Source organism: Anoplolepis gracilipes, chromosome 3 (genome assembly GCF_047496725.1).
Source record: "Anoplolepis gracilipes chromosome 3, ASM4749672v1, whole genome shotgun sequence".
Taxonomy (NCBI): Eukaryota; Metazoa; Arthropoda; class Insecta; order Hymenoptera; family Formicidae; genus Anoplolepis; species Anoplolepis gracilipes.
The window spans coordinates 855001-874835 of NC_132972.1; the positions used below are offsets into that span (position 1 = coordinate 855001).

Sequence of the window (19835 nt, forward strand, 5' to 3'; positions counted from 1 at the left end):
GAGAATACCAATTGAAACTGTAAATCTGTAAAAGTTCAAAAAGATTAGAAGTAAAATACTCGAGGAAGAAAAGAATTATTTTTATTACCTCTATTTCTTTGGCGCAAGGATTCTATCTCTTGATGTAAAGCAACCAAAGTTGCCTGATGCTGTTCCTGTAAAAATTTCATATTCTGCTCAAGCTGCACCACTCTGTCTATGTTCAAGCTTTGATGCCTAACATGTGCGAATCCATCATTCCTTTCACTCAAAGAAACCAGATCAGGTGGGGCTTTCTTTCCCTACAATGTAAATGATTATATAAAACTCTTAATTAAAAGCTTAGAATCTCTTTTCATTAAAACATACAAATATTGCCAATAATTTGTAATATTGCCTTACATAAGTATATTTTAATAAAATTAAAAAGAATAATTTCCATGCATTAATTTATAAACATTTAATATAAAACATGTACTTACTTGAGGAAAGGGCACTGTTGGTAGTTTCATCAGCACTTTGGATGTCATTTTTATAAGTTTGTTGTTAATACAGATTAGAATGTATTCGTCTAATTGGTTTCCTCTTATCTATTTATAGTGTCTATTATTCTTGTCAGTAGAATATCTCACATCCAATAGTTACACGCATCAGCACAATCGCATAGCTAAGTTTGCTAGCGTAAATGAACAATCTAGAAAAAAAAAGATATAATTTTACGATTAGTATTACAACAATCTAGATACATTTCTTTTTAAAACCATAAAATATTTTAGTCTGTCCTTGACTCTGTAGAAATTTACACTGTTTCTCAAAAATGTAAATCCAAAAATCACTTTACATTGTTCATTTTAAATCTCGTGAAATAATTGAAGAGAATAGATATGTGTGAAAAAAGCAGTAGAAATCAATTAAAACCTTGTAAATACTTTTAAACACGCTGCGAAAATGATATAATCACCGAACACATATTCTTCATGTATGATTATTGCAGAAGAGATAACCGAAAATTGCAGAATTTAAAAGCACTTCTCATTCGAATCTTACGGTGTACGCCATGTAAGGGTATAGTCTTTTAACTCCGTCGAGATTAACGATCATTATAAAATCACGACGACGTAACGAAAAGATTTTTAGACGCGCTGCTTCGATGGAAAATGTTACGCATGTATGTCGAGAGATATTTGGAGAAAAACAATCTCACGCAGATGAAGAGACCTTACCGAATGTACTTGGACTTGCGAAAGGTTCGATAGGACGAAAAGCGGATGAAAATCGCGAGCGCAGCGAAATCCGAAGATTGAATGAGAACGTCCTGCGCGCACATCGTGACGTCACGTCACGACGGCCGATTGGTCGGCGGTGTTTGACACATGGCGCTTTTCGGAACTGGAGGATTTGAATCATTTCCACGCGATTCGTCGGACACGTCATTTTCCTCGTACTTGCGGCAAAGGTATCGCTGAAAGATTAATCGCTCGAAATGCAGTTTTATTTATATAATCGCGCTATCACGGTTCCCGAAGTGAATCGTTCACGATTCCTCGGCCGCGTTCGAATCTCGCGCGCTTTCGTCGACCGACGAACAATCCACCTTTCTTACAGGGGTGCTCCGATATTTCCTCGCCCCATGATTTCTACCTAAAATCATTTCCCGCGGAGCTATTTTAACGCTCTCTCGTCAACGGGATGAATCATCGCGATCGTTTAAATTAATCGAAATAATGAAACCAAAGTGACGTAAAGAGCGAACATCGTTGCCGCTAATATTGGAGCGAAAATGACGGCGAGGAAGCGCGCGATGAGCACCGTTGATTCAGCGAGGATACACCCTATTCGTCGTGGGTTTACCCGCGCCTTCCGAACCTCGGCTATCGCTTGGGAGTAGTATTGATCGGCGTAGCCGCGCCCACGCCTTTTCCGATTGTATCGCCCCGCGTAGCCGTCGCTTCCAAACACACGATCGACGATAAAAACACCCAACGTTTATTTTTCGTCTCGTCGACGCGACAGAGATAATTGTACGATTATTTTGATCTCTATATATATGCACGAGAAAAAATGGATGTAAAATGAAGAGAAATTTTTTAATTTAAATTTCGACACCTAAAAGAGATCTTTTCGTAGGAAAAGATTCCTTTCTCCACACGATTTAACCGACCATTTTTTTTTCGCAATTCAATTAAAAATTTTTATTCGCGATTTAAAAGATTATACATGATTTTTTTCAATTGATGTAAAACCATACGATCAAAGTAACGATTTGTTGTTATTGTCCTTGGAATCTGACATGCAAAGAGAATACATTGTATTCTGCGAAACATTTTCATTATAAATATCGATTAGATTCGTCTTCGCACATGTCGTTATTGAAACAGTAGTATGTATGTACGTATGTATGTACATACAGTAGTAATTATTTCCGAGAAAGAGAGAGAGAGAGAGAGAGAGAGAGAAAGAGAGAAAATTCAACAAGAAAAAGGATATCGATTTTACAGCAGACACCAAACACCAATTTCAGCCCAGTTCAGGAAAGAAACCGAAAGGAATTTATCTCCATGTTCATCTTCCGCGTTTCCATGCAAGGAATCGTGCCCCAGTGTATCTCGTTTTATAAAATTATACTTACTTTCCTTTGATATCCGTTATTTATGGAGCGGTTGAAGGGACGCGAATGAGTACACATAACCGCGAGCAAACCTTTGAAGTAACAAACATAACCAAGGAAAAAAAGGATGTCACTTCTTATGAATGCCGCGGAACCCGCTTATGTAAACGATAACGAAACAGAAAACTTGTCCCTTTCCGAGGACGAAAGCGAAGACTATAATTTTAAGGTAGATCCTCTCTTGACACAATCTTTAACGTATATACAATCATCTGTCATTTCTATATAGACATTTATAGTACTATATTTTTTTATACATTATTGCTTTTGAAAAGAAATAAGATTCACTTTGTTCTTTTTATCTAAAGTACATACCTGCAAATCGTTTCAAGTACATAGTAAAGGATGTACGTAGACAGAGATGTCGAGAGGAAGAAGAGAATGTATGGGCTTCTTTCGTCAAACAGCAGGAATTGAATGGTTGTGATAGAAATGGAATTCAACCCTCTGTTCGAAGTATTAAACAGTTGTTGGATGAAGGTATGAAGGAAGCGGATAAGGAACTTAAAAGACTGGAGACGGATCTTTTGCCTGAGAAAATAAAAGAAAGCGGTAAAACTGGGAATAATCGCAAGAAAAAGCTAAAGGTAAGAGCAAATTTTCTATAAAGATAATACTATAAAAAGATATTGATTAGATCGCTAAAGTTCACATAATAATAGGTAAATAATATCAGGGATTTGACTCCGAAGAAGATGCCAATTCCAAGAGACACTGGAACAGGTAACACCAATTTACTGCTGACGATTCACGAAGAGGAGAATACTTCCACTTATGAGAGGAAACAAGAGCCTGAACATTTTAAATCATATGTCAGAAAATCTCGCTCTGGTTACGCGACGTCGCGAAAGAAGCAATCTTCGTTGAAACAGCTTCATTGTACAACTAACGACGTCGAGTATAATTCCAGTCCTGAAAGTAGCGGACGTCGCGATGATATTGCAGATGGAGTTATTCACGTACGACCGGATCCATTTGTCATGCACAAAATTTTAACAATGCAGAAGAGAGTCTGCGAGCTACTGGACGAAATTGCGTTTAGACTGGGAAATATTCCAGCGCCGGATGGCATTAAAGATTTACAGAGGCGGCAACAGTGCGTTGCCGAATTCGTTGTACGATTCTCGAGAAATTATCTGTACGACCTTAATCGATATGTGAAAGACATCCAGAGGCATATGAGCGTTGTATCTCCGCGAGCGATAATAAGACCGAATCACAGAAGCCTCGGACTCCACATGCACGCTATTGAACATAAGCTACTCGCCGCTCACCAGTTACTGCTGCATGCATTAGTTGCCTATTGCAAACACATTCCTAGTTCTATTCTCAAAGGACATCCAGGAAAGTTTAGAGAGATATTACAAGTAGTTATCGATCTAAAGACTATGTGTGATAGGCTCCATTTAAACTATCTCGGTTCGGGGGACACTGACATTTTGTCGCTGGTAATGCTTTATTTATTATTATTATATATTTAGATGATATATATATATATTTGAATTAGGTATATTTGAAAATAAATTGCATTTTTTTTGCACCTAACAAAAGTGCAAGATTTAAATTCGCTTACAGGTTTTCTAATTATAGGGAAAGGATATTGAGAGCAAATGCAATGCTATTTTGTCAAAGATGAAGCTTCATGTAGATAACGACAGCCTTGATCCTAATAAAACGTCATCGATGGCATCCTTCACTCTACATTCGACAAATAAAAAACGGTTAAACCGCAAACAGTTATCTAATCGTTTAAGTATGTATAATATGGAAAATGCCAAAGCTCTCAAAAGTAATCCTAAACATAAAACAAGTATGTAAATTTATTTTGTGTACAAACAAATTAAATATATTTTGTAATATTTTAGCTTGTACGAATTATGTATGTTGTGCATTATTTTTTTAGATTATCAAAAGGATAAAAAATATAATACAATAAATACACATGTTAAAAAAATCTCTAATGAGCCAATATCCAATCAACCATATGCCAGTCCTGTAACATCATCCAAGGATACAAATCAAATTAGCATTAGAAAGCATAAAATGTATCCGAAAGAAGAGGATATAAAAACTATGATGGACATGTTACCTATAGATTCAGATAATGTAAAGAATTTACATATAGAATAAGAATATTATAACATTAAAATTTCAATATTCTTTACATGCATTGTAGTGCAGCAACTTGGAAACACAGGAAAGACATAATACAATGCTCACAAGGAGAATACCCAAAGCGTCGAGAAAAATTCTTGATAACTTGCAAGATTCGAAACAATCAGAAAGTATAGAAAATATAGTTAAAAATACTGCCACAAATAACGATGATGAATTGATGAAAAAAGTGATGATTACAGAAGAACATTTATCCAGCCTAGTACCAATTATAGCGGATCTTATGTCTTTTGTTTCAAATAAGGTAAGGTATAGTAAAAATAAACAAACCTCTTGCATAAAAAATAAGATTTAATAAACTCAGTTATCTTAGTAATTTGACTAAACATTTTTCAAATTTATATGTATAGCAAAATGAATCAGAGGTGATGCCAGTTACAAAATCAACTGCAAAAACACTAATGGATTTTCTGCAGAAATATCAATCGCCAAAGAGCACGAAAATCAGCGCTAGTTGCGATATATGTCATTCTTCTGTAGGAAGCAGTTGTGAATGTGAACACCTTAAAACAAATAGGTGATTATTTAAATTGTATTTTATGTTTTTTAGTTTCTTACTTTATATTTGAAGAGAAAAATTATCATTTTGTTTTTATTCTAAGAACTTTGACTGAAACGGAAAAAAATGGCAAAAACATGCGACTGATTTGCATGTCATCGACAGAAAATGACTCAAAAGTACCGCGTTATTGTGACGCATCGTGCCAAGCAAACTGTGAAAGCTTAACAGAATTGTCAGATTTCGAAATAAAGGTAAATTATAAACGAATAATAAAGATAAGTTAAAAATTATGAAGCATAAGAGATAAAATTTTGTATTAATTACATTATATTGAATTAATATAAAATTAATAGATGCAGGAAGCAAAACGTATAGCAAATTCATCGAATTACATCGAGCTCATTGTTTGCGAGGAAACCGAAATGAATTTTCTGAAATATAGACGTGAATATCAGCATTTGATGCAATCTGTTCCAATGTATTCTAGCAACACCCAAAATAAACCATGGGACATTGTCGCATGGTAAGTGTAATATTAAAAAATAAGTTGTATTTGTATGTGTGATAATTTTATACACATACGCATTCGCACATATGTAGACAACAAATTATATACAATATTGGTTTACAGGATATCTGATAAACTCGTAGATGAATTAATAATGGAGATCTCAAAAGAATTACAAATAGACGATGTCATACGAAAGTTATTCGAGTTAGAATTTCAAGAATTCTAATGCTGTGCATCTTATGGATATCATATATAGAAAATGCAAAAAAAGAAATCGTATAAGGAATTATATATAAATTTGAGATATTTTATACATACATGTGAACTGATAAAAAATTTTGAAAATAAAATATTGTTTTCTAAATATGTATCTCTCTTTTCCATTAATCTGTATAATATTTTTACATTTGATTGATGTGTGTGTTTAACACATTCCTTGACAGCTTTATATATATATATATATATATATATTTTTTTTTATGGTATGTATATACCACAGTATTTCAATATGGCGCCTTTTTGTCACGTGACCGTTTTAGTTTCTCGAATTCTAGTCAGACAAAGACATGCAAAACTGTTGAAATTGGCACCTTTTACGCGTGCCCCCATGTATCCTCACATTTTCAATATAATAGTTTGTACATCTTGATTTATTTTGATTTTCCTGATTATTGCGGTAAATCGTGATGAGCCGACAAAGTATTTTGAAACTTTACAAGGATATTTTGAGATACGGAGAAACTTTGAGATTCACAAATAAGGGATATTTTCGACACAGAATACGAGTAGCTTTCAAGAATAATAAAGATCTGACAGACGAAACGATGATAAATTTTCAATTAAAGGTAATTAGGTTTCTGATTTCAATCACACGTGGATGATATATCGTTTAATATATATTATAACCTCTCTTGTCTTTTCTAACTTTTATAAACCATCGATATAATGCACCCTTCTTTTCAATGTTTATTGCATTCATAACATGTGGATTAAGTATATAGAATGTGAATAAGAAATTTAAGTTTAATTTGATTATTTTATTATTTATTATTATTTATTATATACTTTGTTTTTCCTATTCATATTTGTATGTATATGTTATAGATATATCCAATATAAGTCAAAATTGCTAATTTATTTTAAAATTTTTATTTTCCATGATATTATATAATATTAAAAATTGTTTAGTGATAATAAAAAATTAATGAATTTCTTTTTTTTCTTATTTCAGAAAGGTATGAAATTTTTGGAAGCCAAAAAAGTGATATAATTTTTTAGCATTACAAGAGACAAAGTATGAAAATAGTCTTCTTTATAGATCTTGTTTTTTGTGAGCTGCACTTACCATATGACATTTTATGAAGAGAATCATGTTTGCGACTTTCTTATCAATGTGTCAAAAGACTCGCAGCAGGATTTGTTCTTCAATCAACTATAAGGAGTTTTTGATATTAAGTGGTGTGATTAATAATTATAAAAATGTATCAATTCGTAGCAAGTCATTCAAAAGTCAACTTGATTATTCGAAAGTGCCCAAGCTGAACGAGGCCGACCTTGAGGAACAGTTTATTCGTGGCAGTGGTCCTGGTGGCCAGGCGACAAACAAGACGAATAATGCAGTATTGTTAAAACATAAACCAACGGGACTCGTTGTCAAATGTCATGAAACAAGGAGTCTATGGGACAATAAGAAACGCGCACGCGAGATCATGATAACAAAACTCGATAATTTGCTGAACAAAGAGCATTCCATCAAAGATCAGATACACATCCTCGAGAAAAAACATCGAACGCAACAAGATTACAGAAAAAGAAAGTTGGCCGAGATGAAAAAAGCTTTTCGGGAACGCGAAGGCTTGACATAATGCTTTATTTTATGTAAATTTCCTCCAAAGGATATGTATATGTAAATACTAATTCTAGCTTTAGAAATAAACAAAATATACGTAGATTGTTACTTTTAGTTTAAGATAAATTAAGGATCAAAATAATTGTTAAATTATAATCAATTTAAGAATCAATGGCACTTTAAAGTTGATCAAGCCGTACTTTTATTTGTTTGATTTGAAATTCCTAAAGAAATAAAAAGCTTTTAAAAACTGTAATTATATAGTTGCATCAATTTTTGTTATTATTTGATTCATTGTTTCTAGATTACAAGTAGGGTTATACAAATAACTTGGAAAAAACATACAAATTAATCTCACAGATATGATTTTATGGAATTATAGAGGTGTAATAAAACATGTTTTAATGAAAAATTTTTATATCTTTAATAATGATAATTTCTCTTTTTGAACTCGTGAGCGACTTACAGTTTTGTTTGAAATAAAGTAATTAGGTATATACTGAAAAAATTGAAAATATAGAACATCTTCAATAATATGCATAACAGAAATGAGTGATTATACTGTTATAAAGCTGTATGCAGTCTTGCGTACTCTAAAAATGTATACATTCTACATAGAAGTAATTGTTAATAATAATTTGAACAAAATTGTCTTTAAAATGGTATACAATTTTCGTCTAATGCAAAATGACGAAAAAAAAGAAATAAAAAAAGGAACAATAATAAATCTTTAGTAAAAAAAAAAAATAAAAAAAAATAAAACAAAAAAGTTGAAACTACCCTATCTGTTTCTGAAAACACAATGACCGCATCGAAAGAATGTACAATAAGATGTGTACTGGTGGTGAGGAGTGTTAACTAACCACCTGAAAGAACGTTACTAAGTAGAATGGTTTCACTAAAGAGATAGAGAGAAAGAGAAAGAGAATACTATGATGCGATGTTAAATACTATTCTCTACGTACACAAATAATATTTTTATACACAATGTACATCAGGACAATATCAGATTGCGAGATTGACCGTCGTTGAAATCTAACAATAAGTCCAAGTACTCTTATGTTTCACATATATTCTTCAGCTGCTCTTCAACCACCGTCCAAAGTGACCACGACCGGACTTTATGCGCTTCTTCGGCGGTTTGGGGTTGTTTGATCGGGGTGAACCGCCGGAACTTCTCAAGCGCCGGTTACTCGCAACCGTCACCGTCGATAAAATACCATGATCCATATCTTGATCGTCGAGCTTCATCATACGCACGACCGGTTGGAATTCGATGCTGGAGCGACGCTGCTCGAGCTCGGTGGACGATATCACCGACGGCGGACTGATAACGCGTTCCGATAACGCGCACTGATCCATCATCGGATCGGACGATTCCTGGACGTTGTCCGACGACGAGATGGCCTCGCTTTTGCGCTTTGCGTTGCGCACTCCGGAACTCGGCGATTGCTTCTTATTACAAGTAGACGTAATATTCAAATAGGCGTCCTTCTTACAATTCTCATCGTCGTATACTATTCCGTGATGATCGGACGACGACAGATTGTTATGAGCGACGGCCGTTTTCGACTGACGTTTCCTAGAATAGATGCGCCTCCGCGAACCCATTCGGCCACGCCTGGTCGTGGCAAACACAATACCGTGTTGACGACCGTGTTGTTTCAACAATTCCCCCGTGTTTTCGGACGAGTTCTCCTCGCAATTGCCGCCTCGCAGTTGCCGTTTCGGTGACGACAATTCGGAATTGGTGTTGTGATGTTTCTTAGGAACTATACCGGACTCTGTCTCTTTTCTACACTGCTGCAATTGTATATTGTCCCGATTCTCGATCTCTATGTCTCGCGACTCACAGCTGTTGTTGTCGACGGCGTTAACGGCGATGGCAACAGCAACGTGGTCGCGTTGTCTTTGCTTCCTAACAACGGGCGACGACTTGACAACCAAATTTCTCTCGGTGATTGCGTTAACATCTTTTCTGCCGAACAGGCTCTTCTGATTCTCGTGATTCTCATCGTTACCCGACTCGTCGTTTTCCGAGATTTCCTCAATCTTCGACAAGTCTTTTCTACATGGATAATCCTTGTTCGACAAATAATTCTTATTCGTTGTATCGTCGCACGTGTTCTCTGAGATGGACAATGATTCCACGTAACTGCCTGTGTTCGTCGATAGACTCGTGTTGTCGTCGTTAACGGCGTCTACGCTCTTGTCTCTCTTCGCGAGCGCTTCGTGATACGATTTGTGAGACGTGTTGGTAGTACAGATTTCCAGCAAGGTGTCAGCGTCGCTCTTTCGGTTGACGTTCAATCGTTCCGCAACGGTTGGCAACACAACGTTATTATTCGACGTCGTTATCGTGTGAGAATTAGCTCCTTCCGATAATTTTCTGGACGTATCCAACGTATTTCCAGCAAAACTCCTGTCAGGATAGAGCCTTTTCTCCAGCAACGATCCCCGATCGCAGTCCATTGACATCTTGTTGTTCGTTTGTATTTTTTTCTTCATCTTGTTACCAACTGGCCAACCCGTTCGGTTTTTCCTTCGTTTTCTCCTTTTCAGCGGAGTGTCTATATTCGCCTCACCACACTCGGAGCTAGCACATGATGAATTGTTTTCCAGACAGTTGGCGATGTCTCGACAGTTATCGAGCAACTCCAATAGATTTGACGGCGCACCCTTTGGTGTTCCGCAGAAACTATCGGCTTGTCCCAACTCTACATCGGGCTCAAAAGAATCATCCAACTCTGTTACATCCTTTGCGCTCAGCATATCGTCGATAGTTTTCGCTATCTCCTTTAACTCCTCGTCCACATCTGATTTGGGATCTTGTTTCTGCTCAGGCTTGGGTGTATTCGTGCGCGATCTGACAAATAACGGCGACTCTTCTATCGTGTATAGCGTCGACTGTTGCTGTTCTCTTTTGCGGATTATGGTGGACATGATGGCTAGCGTAGATGCATGGCAACGTGGGCTCTTTCTTGGTGAACGTCCCACACATCCTACACCGCGTCCGCGACCTCTTTTCCTGCTTCCTGCGTCAATTCTACTTTGCAGCTTCATTAATGTTTCGTGAAAATTCTCAATCTCGTATGGCAGTAGAAACGGTTTCATCGTATCGCATTCGCTGAAGCAGTGCCAAAATTCGGCACCCGTGTCTTGACGTTGATACGTTTGATACCACGGTTCGGACTTGGGTATAGCTTCAAAGGAGAATTGCATTTTTTCAATCTCCGTTGATGGTTTGGACGGATATATCTTCTCAACTACATTCTCGATTTGTGATTTGCAGTCGTTCGATTGTTGTGCCGACTTTTTTAACGCCGCGTGTTCCCTACCATCCGTGAATCTTTCACCGGTATCCTTGACACCGGTCAACGGAGCCTGATACCTTAATCTGCTGCCCGGTGTCTCGAACTTGTAATACTCGGTGTTGTCCTTGATAAACGCTTCAGCCTGTGTACGTCTCCTTTTTCTCGCTCTACCCAGGTGTAGCGAGTCCTGTGAATCCTCCTCGAGAAGTTCCTGTTTCACAGGACTGGAATTTAACAGCGAACTCAGCAACGTGGACGAATTGGCAGTTTCATTGGCTTCGCTGTCCTCTGTATCTTTCGGCAACACGCTACTTTGTTCGCTGTCGCTGGTCTGTTCATTCGAGTCATCTCGCTTCGGTTCGCCAAACATAAAAGATTCCGCCTCGTCGCTTAGCAATGACAGCTCCGACTTTCTCACGCGCTTAAACCGCACCACTACCGGCTTTTCACTCGATGACGGTGCTTCCTTTTTCTCCTCGCCATCGGCTTCTTTCGATGACGGCGGCTGTTGCGGATTGTTACTACCTGTCACTACACTTGATCGCAGCTTATTACCTAACACTTCCACTTTATAATATGCACGATTGTCCTCGATCAAACGTTCCTCCACTGACAACCGATGTCGGTATCGACCTCTGATACTTCTGCCGCCCCTTCGATTGAGACGGGGAGGATACTTGGGCTTCATACAACGATTATTCTCTCCCTGTAACACTTTCGAGTCTTTTTGTTCACTTTTGTCGTTATATTCATTACAAATGAAATCCCTCGCATCGTCCGACAACTTTCTCGCTTCTGTCGACACTTTTTCCGTTTGCAACGCGCAATTGTCTCTTTGAAATAGATCCTTATACGACTTGCAATTCCCAGTATAACTATTGTCAACTACACCGTTCTCTATACATCCCAACGCACACGCGTTTTCGTCACCGTTACATTCGTCTTTATTCTTGAGGTAATCCGATTCTTCCGATATACAACGCGAATTTATAATACCGTTTTGCGTATTGTTATGTACGATAGCTGGCTGCAAGTTTGGCGGATCTAAATTATTACTATGCTTACTACTGATATTATCTTCCTTAGTATTTAAAATGTCATCGATATCATTCGAGAAGGGCCTTTTATAATCCTCTCGTTTCGATTCTTTCCGCAGGATGTCCTCTTCCGCGTACTTCTCCTCCGGGTCATCTTCTTCAATCCAGATAGTACCTTTTGAACGTTTCTTGATGGTGAAACCCTCCAACTTATCGTACAACTTTTCGCTCTTATCGATCTCGTGCCATGGACTGCCCTTAGATCTAAGAAGATGCCCGCTTTCGTGTTTCGCACGAGTACGTAAATTATGCGGCGAACTTAATTTTAAATTCAAGTTCCTACGCGCACCATTCACCACTTTTATGTCGTCAACACTAAAGTTACTTAAAGTTTTGGTGTTCTTGTTAACCTTCTCCTCGGGCAGTACTGCAGTATGAAGATTGCCATCTCCATTGGGGAAACAATCACAGTCTTTCCTATAAAATAATAAAAATAAACTTAATTAGCACTTGCATAAAATGTATATATGTATGTACAATATACATCTCAAATAAATAAGATCAAGTAAAGATAAAATTCTGTATGCATACATATGTAAGATTTCAATTGCAAATATATAATACTTACTCAATATCCTTTGTTCTATTTAGTTTTAAGAACGCCTCCACATTGGCGCCCGCCTTGATTAATGTATCCAATGACAAAAAGTTGTCGTCGTTTCCCACAAAATTCAAATGCTGCTCGCTTTGCTGATGTTTGGATGCATCATCATAATGAATATGACACATTTCACAGTAACCAGCGACCAGCTGTTCTGTTCTGCGGGCACGTGCAGCGGTAGCACGAGGTCTCCGAGTCATTTCTTTACCCTGTCAATACAAAAAAAAAAATTATTCATGATGTTATTTCTCTAGATAAAAATTAAATCATGTAAATTTATTATTTATTAATATAATGTTATTTCTCTAGATAAAAATTAAATCATGTAAATTTATTATTTATTAGTATAATGCATATATGTAATATAATGCATTATATGTAAGTAAAAGATAACACACCTCGGCCCTTTTTGTAGATTCAATAGCCTCCTTGTTCTCCTTAATCTCTTTGTTTGTTAATTTGCTTTCTCGTTTTCCTTGCTTCTTTGTGTCAAAAGGACATGAACCTAGGTCACCGTCGAAGTTTAACGTTGGCCACGACGATAACTCCAGAAACACAGGTCTAGTAACTCTATAAAGAAAAGTATAAAATGTAAGACAATATGGAATAAGAAAGATATATAAATATTTTCTATCACAGCCTATAATTACCTCTGAAAGGATTCGAATTTGATGTACGATCCTTTCAAATGTTTGACTTTTAAATCTTTCTCAGTGTTACGCTGATTAGTTTGCTTCAGCTGCTTCAAGTTATAGGTATCCTTGAAAGAAGCATAGATTTTATCGAGCCAAGCTTGAAGCTTTTCTGTCGCCCAGATAGGAATTCCCCAACTATGGGCGTTATCTAGTGGATCCACGGAACACTGTTGTGGCTGTGTCAGAGCACGTTCCAACATTGCATCCACTCGCGATTTCTATTAAATTGAAATATACAAGACATTACTTAATATTATTTATACAATTGTCTCACTATATGTCATTATAATTTATAAATTTACTTACACTATAATGAAAAAATAATATTATTTATTTTTCATAAAAGATAAAGTAATATCACATAGATATACAACATACAAGTGACATATAATGACAGATAACATTCACTTCTTTATTGCAGCCTAACAATATCGAATATTGTTTCTATACAACATACTGAAAGCTTTCAACACGATTATTTATGTATACTTTGATCTTTTGCGTACTTACAGATCTTTGGGTAGTTGGACCCCGTAGATTGGTAAAGTTGGACGAGGGGCATTCAGAACTTAGTAACGGTGTTGGGGGTGTGGGAGTAGGAGTTGGAACTTCTATGCTTCTCAGCGAACGGGATCCGCCGCTGCCGCCACTGGCGCAGATCCATCTATGTTTCTCAGAGTTTGTATGACCTGTCTTATCTACTCTATCGCTGATTACAAGACTCACACTGCGTACTAGAAACAATTCGATTGCCTAAAAACAGAAAACACCAAGTTGAAAGAATGACTGACGATGCACAAATAAGTAGAGTAAGAAAGTTACATTAGCGAGCAAACAAGTAAACATAAATATGTAAAAAAAACAAACAAACAATATAACAAATTCGAATAATCAACTAACACTCGGATCACATTCTTTCCAAGCGAAACTTTGGGTTTTTCAGACTTTTCAAGTCGCTTCTCGAGCACAGACAAAGAACCTTCGGACAGTAGACCGTCAAGTCGAGCGAATTGTCGCCGTAGGCGTCTCTTTCGAGCATAAACGAGCAGAGCATTCCGATACGAGTGACAGAGACACTTTGATTTTCGAGGAAGACTTTATCGTTTGCGCAACGAGCAAAACGACGTCGTCGAGCGCTTAGTACATACGTACATACACATATATACGTATACAAACGAGACACGCGCGCGCGCGGGGCCTGACACTTGGGTACACGCTTGCATCGCGTTACGCTGACGTCAAGTGATTTCGCGACAGCCTTCCTTGGAGTGGCTGCTGCAGCAGCGGCAGTGGCGGCGGCAGCAGGGGCCGACCGTTACACAGAGGAACGCGATCCGACGTTTACACGCGCGTGACACCACGACTGGTCTTCGTAGCGTAGTGGACGCCGCCACTCGCCGTCTGCTACCGTCGGTCGCATAGTCGTTGGTCTAATAATATGTAGCGCGACGCGGCGCGTCACCCGCCACCAGCCGTCTCTCCTCCGAGAATTACAATAACTCGGGCATGAGGAGACACGTGGAGAAGCGGTCCTCGGAACCGTGAATGATCCCAACGGCAATGACGGTACATTCGACGTGGAAAATCGGAGCGAGGACACGGGTTGCACGCTGGTCGAAAGGAACGGGCGCGCTCGCTGCTGTCAAGAGCGGCACTTTGATACTCTCGGTGACGGCTGACGGCGGCTATCACCGAGAAATTACGGCACGACAAAGACGCGCGCAGGCGTCTCTCTCTCTCTCTCTCTCTCTCTACGTCGATCGCGCAAAAACGATGAGAACGACGAAGAAATAGAACGCGAGAGCGACGAGCTCGAACGAAGGAGAGGAAAGACCCGACGACCCGAGACGCCTTGTTAAGTTGCTCGTTACGATATTGCTCTACTCCGCGGCCGACAACTGTCACGCACAAAATGGCCATTCGCCGTTAGTAGCTTGGTACGAGGGCCTGGAGACGGCGCGCGCGTTCGATCCTCGCTCCGCTCTCATCCTCTCTCGCTCAAACTGACAACGAGAACTCGGCGATTCTTCGGTCCGGTCGCTGGCCGCTCGTGGCCGCTCGCTCGTACCCACTCGCACCGTCTCTCTTCCATCTTCCCGAGCGTTACGTATTCCGGTGGCTTTTCCAAATTTTCGCGCACACAATAACACGCGACAGATAACGCGCGCGGAAAACGTATTTCACGCGTTGTCGCTCAGATGGCGCGGCAACGCCATTTGTTTGTCAACAGAAGACGGATCTGTGCGAGACTGTCTCGATCAACGGTGCGTCGTTTTGACAGCTGCTCTATTAATAGGCAGTTGCGAGGCGACTACTTTACTTTGTATTCACGCTCTTCCGTCTCTTGTGTCGCGAGAAATTCATTCGCTCGTCCTCCGTTAAATTGTCCAAAGTTTAAGCTTCGTAAGAATGGTTTCAAGCTTGCGACTTAAATTTATTACTTCATATCGCACGTCGTTGTATTTTTAATTGCTGCCTCTCAAACGAAACAAAATAAATAATTCAATTGATTTTAATACAAGCTTATTTATCTGTTTCTATATCATGATATACTAAACACGAAATTATCATTAACCTATCAAACTTCAAAATTGCAACTTCTTCTTCTCAAAGGGACAGACAAATTTTTACATCTTTACGTGAGAAAGCGATATAATGCTGTTAAATGGCTCGTGACACAGGCGAACATGTTATTTACTCCGTGCGTGTATAAATGTACTGTAAGTACGAATGGCGTTGGAAGACTATTTTTCCGCTCTCTTTGTTTTTTTTTTTTTTTTTTTTCTTTCTTTCTTCTTTTTGACGTTACGAGCTTCAGGTACCGCTCCGAAAGATGGCGCGAAACGGCGCGAAGTTTGTCGAAACAGGGAAATTGTTTATCAAGAGAAAAATCGTTTCGGGTATCTGTCAGGCGCGCGCGGCTCCGAAAGCCGATGATCGTACATACGTACATACAACACATGGACTAACATCGCGTCGCGTCGGCCCGTTGCCGCGAGCGTTGCCGAGAGAGGCTGAATTTAGGGCGTAGCCCGTGCGCGCGGCTCGGCAACGACGCGGCCTCGGCGCTCGACGCTCGACGCGAGACACGACTCCGCGACGCACGGAAACCCGCTTCCTCCTTCGCGTAATGCTCGGTCACGTCCGCGAGGGTCAGTCCCGCAAACGTTGAGTCGTCCTTTTTTAGCCGCGCATTCTCTTTCTCTTTCTCTCTCTCCCCCTCTTTCTCTGCCTTTCGAATAATATATCTGTAGATGTATCTTTGCGGACGAAAGAAGAGCGAGAATTTTTTACAAATAAGGAAAAGTAGGAAGAACGCGTGACTAAAGAGAAGCTTGTATGTAGTTTCATCACGTGGATCGGAGCTAATATTTTATAGAAACGCCCCTGTGTGTTTTACAATTTTGTCAATAAAATTAAAAATTTCAATCTAAATAGCGTGTAATCAATTTTGCGTTAAATTAAATTTAGATTATAGTCTAAAATTATTATTTCTCTGCACGTAAACTATACATTGTTATAAGTAAAATTACAGATGATTTCTTATTTGTAAAAAGTAAAAAGTAATAATAAAACTCTGTAATTGTAACATTTCAAACATTCTTCCTTCTCTTACGAAATAAATTAATGTATTAATATTAATTACTACAGTAAAAATAAAACTCTGTTTTATTGTTTAACAAAGTGTTTATATCATTCTAAATATTTTTCTCTTCTACTGTCAAAAAGGTTTGTAAATTTCATCTAATTGCAACAAGTTATTTTTATTAAAAAATAAATCATAAATTTGTTTCAAGAAATTTACAAAAAAAAATCACAATTTGTACATCGAAATTCGCAGCGAGTTTGCGAGTGACCCGGTAAAGTTTTGTGCGCGCGGGATTTTTCGGGGACGCGAGTTTGCCATGTTCCGGCAGTTCGATAATCGCGCGCGTACTCAGTAGTATCACGCGGCAACGAGGTCGGCTTGAATGGCCCGGAGAACGCATCGCTGCGAGAGACGGAGATTCGAATTTTTTTTTGTTGCGCCCTCGGCAGGGGAGCGTGAACGCGCGTGTTACGTCGAAGCGGCTATAGGCCATAGGCATAGTGATCGAAAATGGCGGGAAGAGAGGAAAGGAGGGGGAAGCAAACACGCAGGGAGAAGCGGGACGGAGAGAAAGAGAAAGAGGGACAGAGAGAGAGAGAGAGAGAGAGAAAGTGAGACAGAGACAGGAACAAGAATGAGAGAGGGAAAGATTCGCACACTCGCCCGAAATACACCAAATGCTCTGACAAATCGATAAGCAGTGAGAAACGAAGCGGGAAACGTGGCTACAAGTCTACTCGAACACAGCTTAGGATAAGCAAAGATGAAATACAACTCACTCCACCCAGCTCCCTGATCTTTGCTTCTAGCTTGGCCGCAGTGACATGGTTCTTTATATCCAAATAGAATGACTTCTTTTCCAAAGGTTTCAACCCCTTTTGTATACGTATATCTAGAAAAGAAATTTTAGTTTTATTCATCCTAGCATTGTAATTTGTGCGCGCGCGCAATGATTGCTTTGTGGTGTTTTGATATGGCGCAAAAAGATATTTTTTCATTGTCCATCTGAATAAATCAGTTAAAGTGCGCACAGGGTAAAATATTGGAAATATTTTTCACGTATTTTTTTTTTTTTTTCCAAAGAATATGATAAAGCAAGTATCTGTTTAACATTAATTGCTGTCTTATATTTATACCAACTGCTGTACAAATCACATGATACAGACAAATTGGCGCAGCTTTTACGTTAAACAACAGTAACTCGTTATTCACATCTAACAAAGAGATTATAAAACTGGAATAAAAAGAGAAAATCAATTATGATGTTTATTTTACATTACACAACAAGAGTAACATTGGTGATCACTCATTGTCAGAGTACTTACAACAGAGTACTGGCAACAGTTGCTCAAGTATATACATAGGTGTCCAATTTAACATAGAGATCGCCTTAATCTTTTCACTTGAAATTCAACCTTTTCAGTAACAATATACGTATATGTTTAGATGTATCAAACAATATTTTTGCCAAGTAATTCCGGATAACTCTCTCAGTGATCACTAATTCGTCCCTTGTGCCATGTGTATATGTACATATGTGTATGTGTGTGTGTATGTATGTGTGTGTGTGTGTGTATGTATGTATGTATGTATGTATGTATGTGTGTGTGTGTGCGCGCGCGCGTGTGCGTGTGGGTGAAGAGACGAATGTAAAAGAAACGCAAAGGTTCCTGGCAATGTCCACTAACGGCCGGCCCGGTGCGTTATTATGCAACGGCGAATTACGGGATTACTTACGTGACGTTCGTCGCGGATTAGAGTTATTCTCTCTCGACGGTTGTCTGTGTTGTTGTTGTTGTTGATGGTGCTGCTGCTGCTGCTGCTGGTGTTGGTGCTTGGACGGCGATACCATTCCTAAGCGATGATGATGCAGCACCGCACGACGTACCGCAGCGACGTTATCCCTGTCTCACTTTCGTCCCTCGTCGTCGTCGTCGTCAGCGGCGGCGGCGGCGGCGCACTTCCCATCCTCATCGACACACCGAGTAACGTCGCAGAGGCGCGGTCGCATGCTCTATCCCTTGCCCCGTTTGTCACTCCCTCTCTCCTTCTTGCTCGCGAAAATACGCGCCAGTCACAATCTTATACAGTCGAGGATACGCTCTATCGCGGCTATCAATCTACGGATCGTGGGCTACCGCGGATAGATTGCATCCTCGACCAAGGCGAATCATCAAAATCGTACACGATAACTCCGACTTGTTCTTTGCAAACTCGTAGTGTAAACTGAAACCGCGCGTGCGCAATGAAGTTAGCAGCAAGAATGCGCGGCGACCGACTGGCTGGAGGCAGGAGCCAGGCTGGCCAACCTGACCCTCAGTGCGCTTTAATATAACCAATACAACGAATTGGAAATTAATTTTTTTGGAAAAAAAATAAACACAATCTCATATGATTCTTTTTCTTTCTGAAAAATATTTTCAATTTATGAAGAGTAATGTTTAAAAAACTCTATTTGTGCAAAACTAAGTTTATTATATTGCCATGTGCTCAAATCGATACAATAATAGATATTTATTAATATTTGTTAACAATAATCTTAGACATATTTTTCATTTTATGAAGCTATTGTACGCGAGAGGTGTAATATTCATTGTAATGAAAAGATTGTGAAAAGTTGGCACATTTCTCTAATGAAATTTTCATTCATGCACATATCAGATCACATATACATCGAATGATTTATTAGTTACATTAGTGGGATAAATTTTCAAATTTGACATATTGTTTGTTGCTACATTCAGTTTGTTAAATGATGGCGCTGCTAGTGGCCAACGCTATTTTTTGAAATACAGATTTTGCTTATAAATGAATAAAAATTGAATTTACTTTTATGGTCAATTTTAGTATGATTG

General features: G+C 38.7%; 5 protein-coding genes across 14 annotated transcripts in view; 3 read left to right on the forward strand and 2 right to left on the reverse strand.

Moving 5' to 3' along the window:
- The window catches only part of LOC140663752 (uncharacterized), a 4659-nt gene extending 1910 nt beyond the window's left edge, over positions 1-2749 (reverse strand). The window contains exons 1-4 of one of the 6 annotated variants that reach the window (XM_072888193.1): positions 2609-2749; positions 462-673; positions 89-281; positions 1-25 (exon numbers count right to left, since the gene is read on the reverse strand). The exon at positions 1-25 is cut by the window's left edge and continues 76 nt beyond it. In XM_072888193.1, coding sequence (XP_072744294.1) covers positions 1-25; positions 89-281; positions 462-509 — 266 coding nt within the window. In that variant the 5' untranslated portion in view covers positions 510-673; positions 2609-2749. The other 5 variants (XM_072888189.1, XM_072888195.1, XM_072888190.1 and 2 more) reach the window with 5 other exon arrangements.
- On the forward strand, positions 2680-6161 carry LOC140663751 (uncharacterized). Of its 3 annotated transcripts, none has more exons than XM_072888186.1 (10): positions 2680-2816; positions 2956-3234; positions 3310-4095; positions 4238-4457; positions 4551-4753; positions 4824-5066; positions 5173-5339; positions 5425-5575; positions 5678-5847; positions 5956-6161. In XM_072888186.1, the coding sequence occupies exons 1-10, from the start codon at positions 2715-2717 to the stop codon at positions 6059-6061; spliced, it is 2427 nt and encodes an 808-aa protein (XP_072744287.1). In that variant the 5' UTR covers positions 2680-2714; the 3' UTR covers positions 6062-6161. The 3 variants fall into 3 exon arrangements, with proteins under 3 accessions (XP_072744287.1, XP_072744288.1, XP_072744289.1); XM_072888187.1 differs by having other exon boundaries at positions 2715-2816; positions 2980-3234; XM_072888188.1 differs by lacking the exon at positions 2680-2816 and having other exon boundaries at positions 3099-3234; positions 3324-4095.
- Positions 6162-6362: 201 nt separating this feature from the next.
- Positions 6363-7204, forward strand: LOC140664234 (mitochondrial ribosome and complex I assembly factor AltMIEF1-like). The gene is made up of 2 exons (XM_072889166.1): positions 6363-6680; positions 7067-7204. The coding sequence occupies exons 1-2, from the start codon at positions 6522-6524 to the stop codon at positions 7103-7105; spliced, it is 198 nt and encodes a 65-aa protein (XP_072745267.1). The 5' UTR covers positions 6363-6521; the 3' UTR covers positions 7106-7204.
- LOC140664224 (uncharacterized) lies at positions 7147-19235 on the reverse strand. 3 transcript variants are annotated; one of them, XM_072889148.1, is made up of 7 exons: positions 18718-19235; positions 17760-17872; positions 13902-14144; positions 13347-13609; positions 13095-13266; positions 12664-12905; positions 7147-12512 (listed from the first exon to the last, which is right to left on the reverse strand). In XM_072889148.1, exons 1-7 carry the CDS (start codon positions 18830-18832, stop codon positions 8762-8764), a joined length of 4899 nt encoding a protein of 1632 aa, XP_072745249.1. In that variant the 5' UTR covers positions 18833-19235; the 3' UTR covers positions 7147-8761. The 3 variants fall into 3 exon arrangements, with proteins under 3 accessions (XP_072745249.1, XP_072745250.1, XP_072745251.1); XM_072889149.1 differs by lacking the exon at positions 18718-19235 and adding an exon at positions 18306-18479; XM_072889150.1 differs by lacking the exons at positions 17760-17872; positions 18718-19235 and adding an exon at positions 14292-16883.
- LOC140664230 (mitochondrial translation release factor in rescue) lies at positions 7194-7940 on the forward strand. The gene has a single exon (XM_072889162.1). It carries the CDS (start codon positions 7194-7196, stop codon positions 7698-7700), a length of 507 nt encoding a protein of 168 aa, XP_072745263.1. The 3' UTR covers positions 7701-7940.
- Positions 19236-19835: the final 600 nt, after the last annotated feature.

Bases quoted from the DNA above. Each gene is read 5' to 3' on its own strand.
- LOC140663751 (XM_072888186.1), top strand. From the start codon at position 2,715: ATGTCACTTCTTATGAATGCCGCGGAACCCGCTTATGTAAACGATAAC. The intron at 2,817-2,955 runs GTAGATCCTCTC...TTTTATCTAAAG, and splicing joins GCGAAGACTATAATTTTAAG to TACATACCTGCAAATCGTTT. The intron at 4,458-4,550 runs GTATGTAAATTT...TTATTTTTTTAG, and splicing joins TAATCCTAAACATAAAACAA to ATTATCAAAAGGATAAAAAA.
- LOC140664234 (XM_072889166.1), top strand. From the start codon at position 6,522: ATGAGCCGACAAAGTATTTTGAAACTTTACAAGGATATTTTGAGATAC. The intron at 6,681-7,066 runs GTAATTAGGTTT...TTCTTATTTCAG, and splicing joins TGATAAATTTTCAATTAAAG to AAAGGTATGAAATTTTTGGA.
- LOC140664230 (XM_072889162.1), top strand. From the start codon at position 7,194: ATGAAGAGAATCATGTTTGCGACTTTCTTATCAATGTGTCAAAAGACT.
- LOC140664224 (XM_072889148.1), bottom strand. From the start codon at position 18,832: ATGGTATCGCCGTCCAAGCACCAACACCAGCAGCAGCAGCAGCAGCAC. The intron at 13,267-13,346 runs GTAATTATAGGC...TTTTCTTTATAG, and splicing joins AAATTCGAATCCTTTCAGAG to AGTTACTAGACCTGTGTTTC. The intron at 12,906-13,094 runs GTGTGTTATCTT...TTGTATTGACAG, and splicing joins AATCTACAAAAAGGGCCGAG to GGTAAAGAAATGACTCGGAG.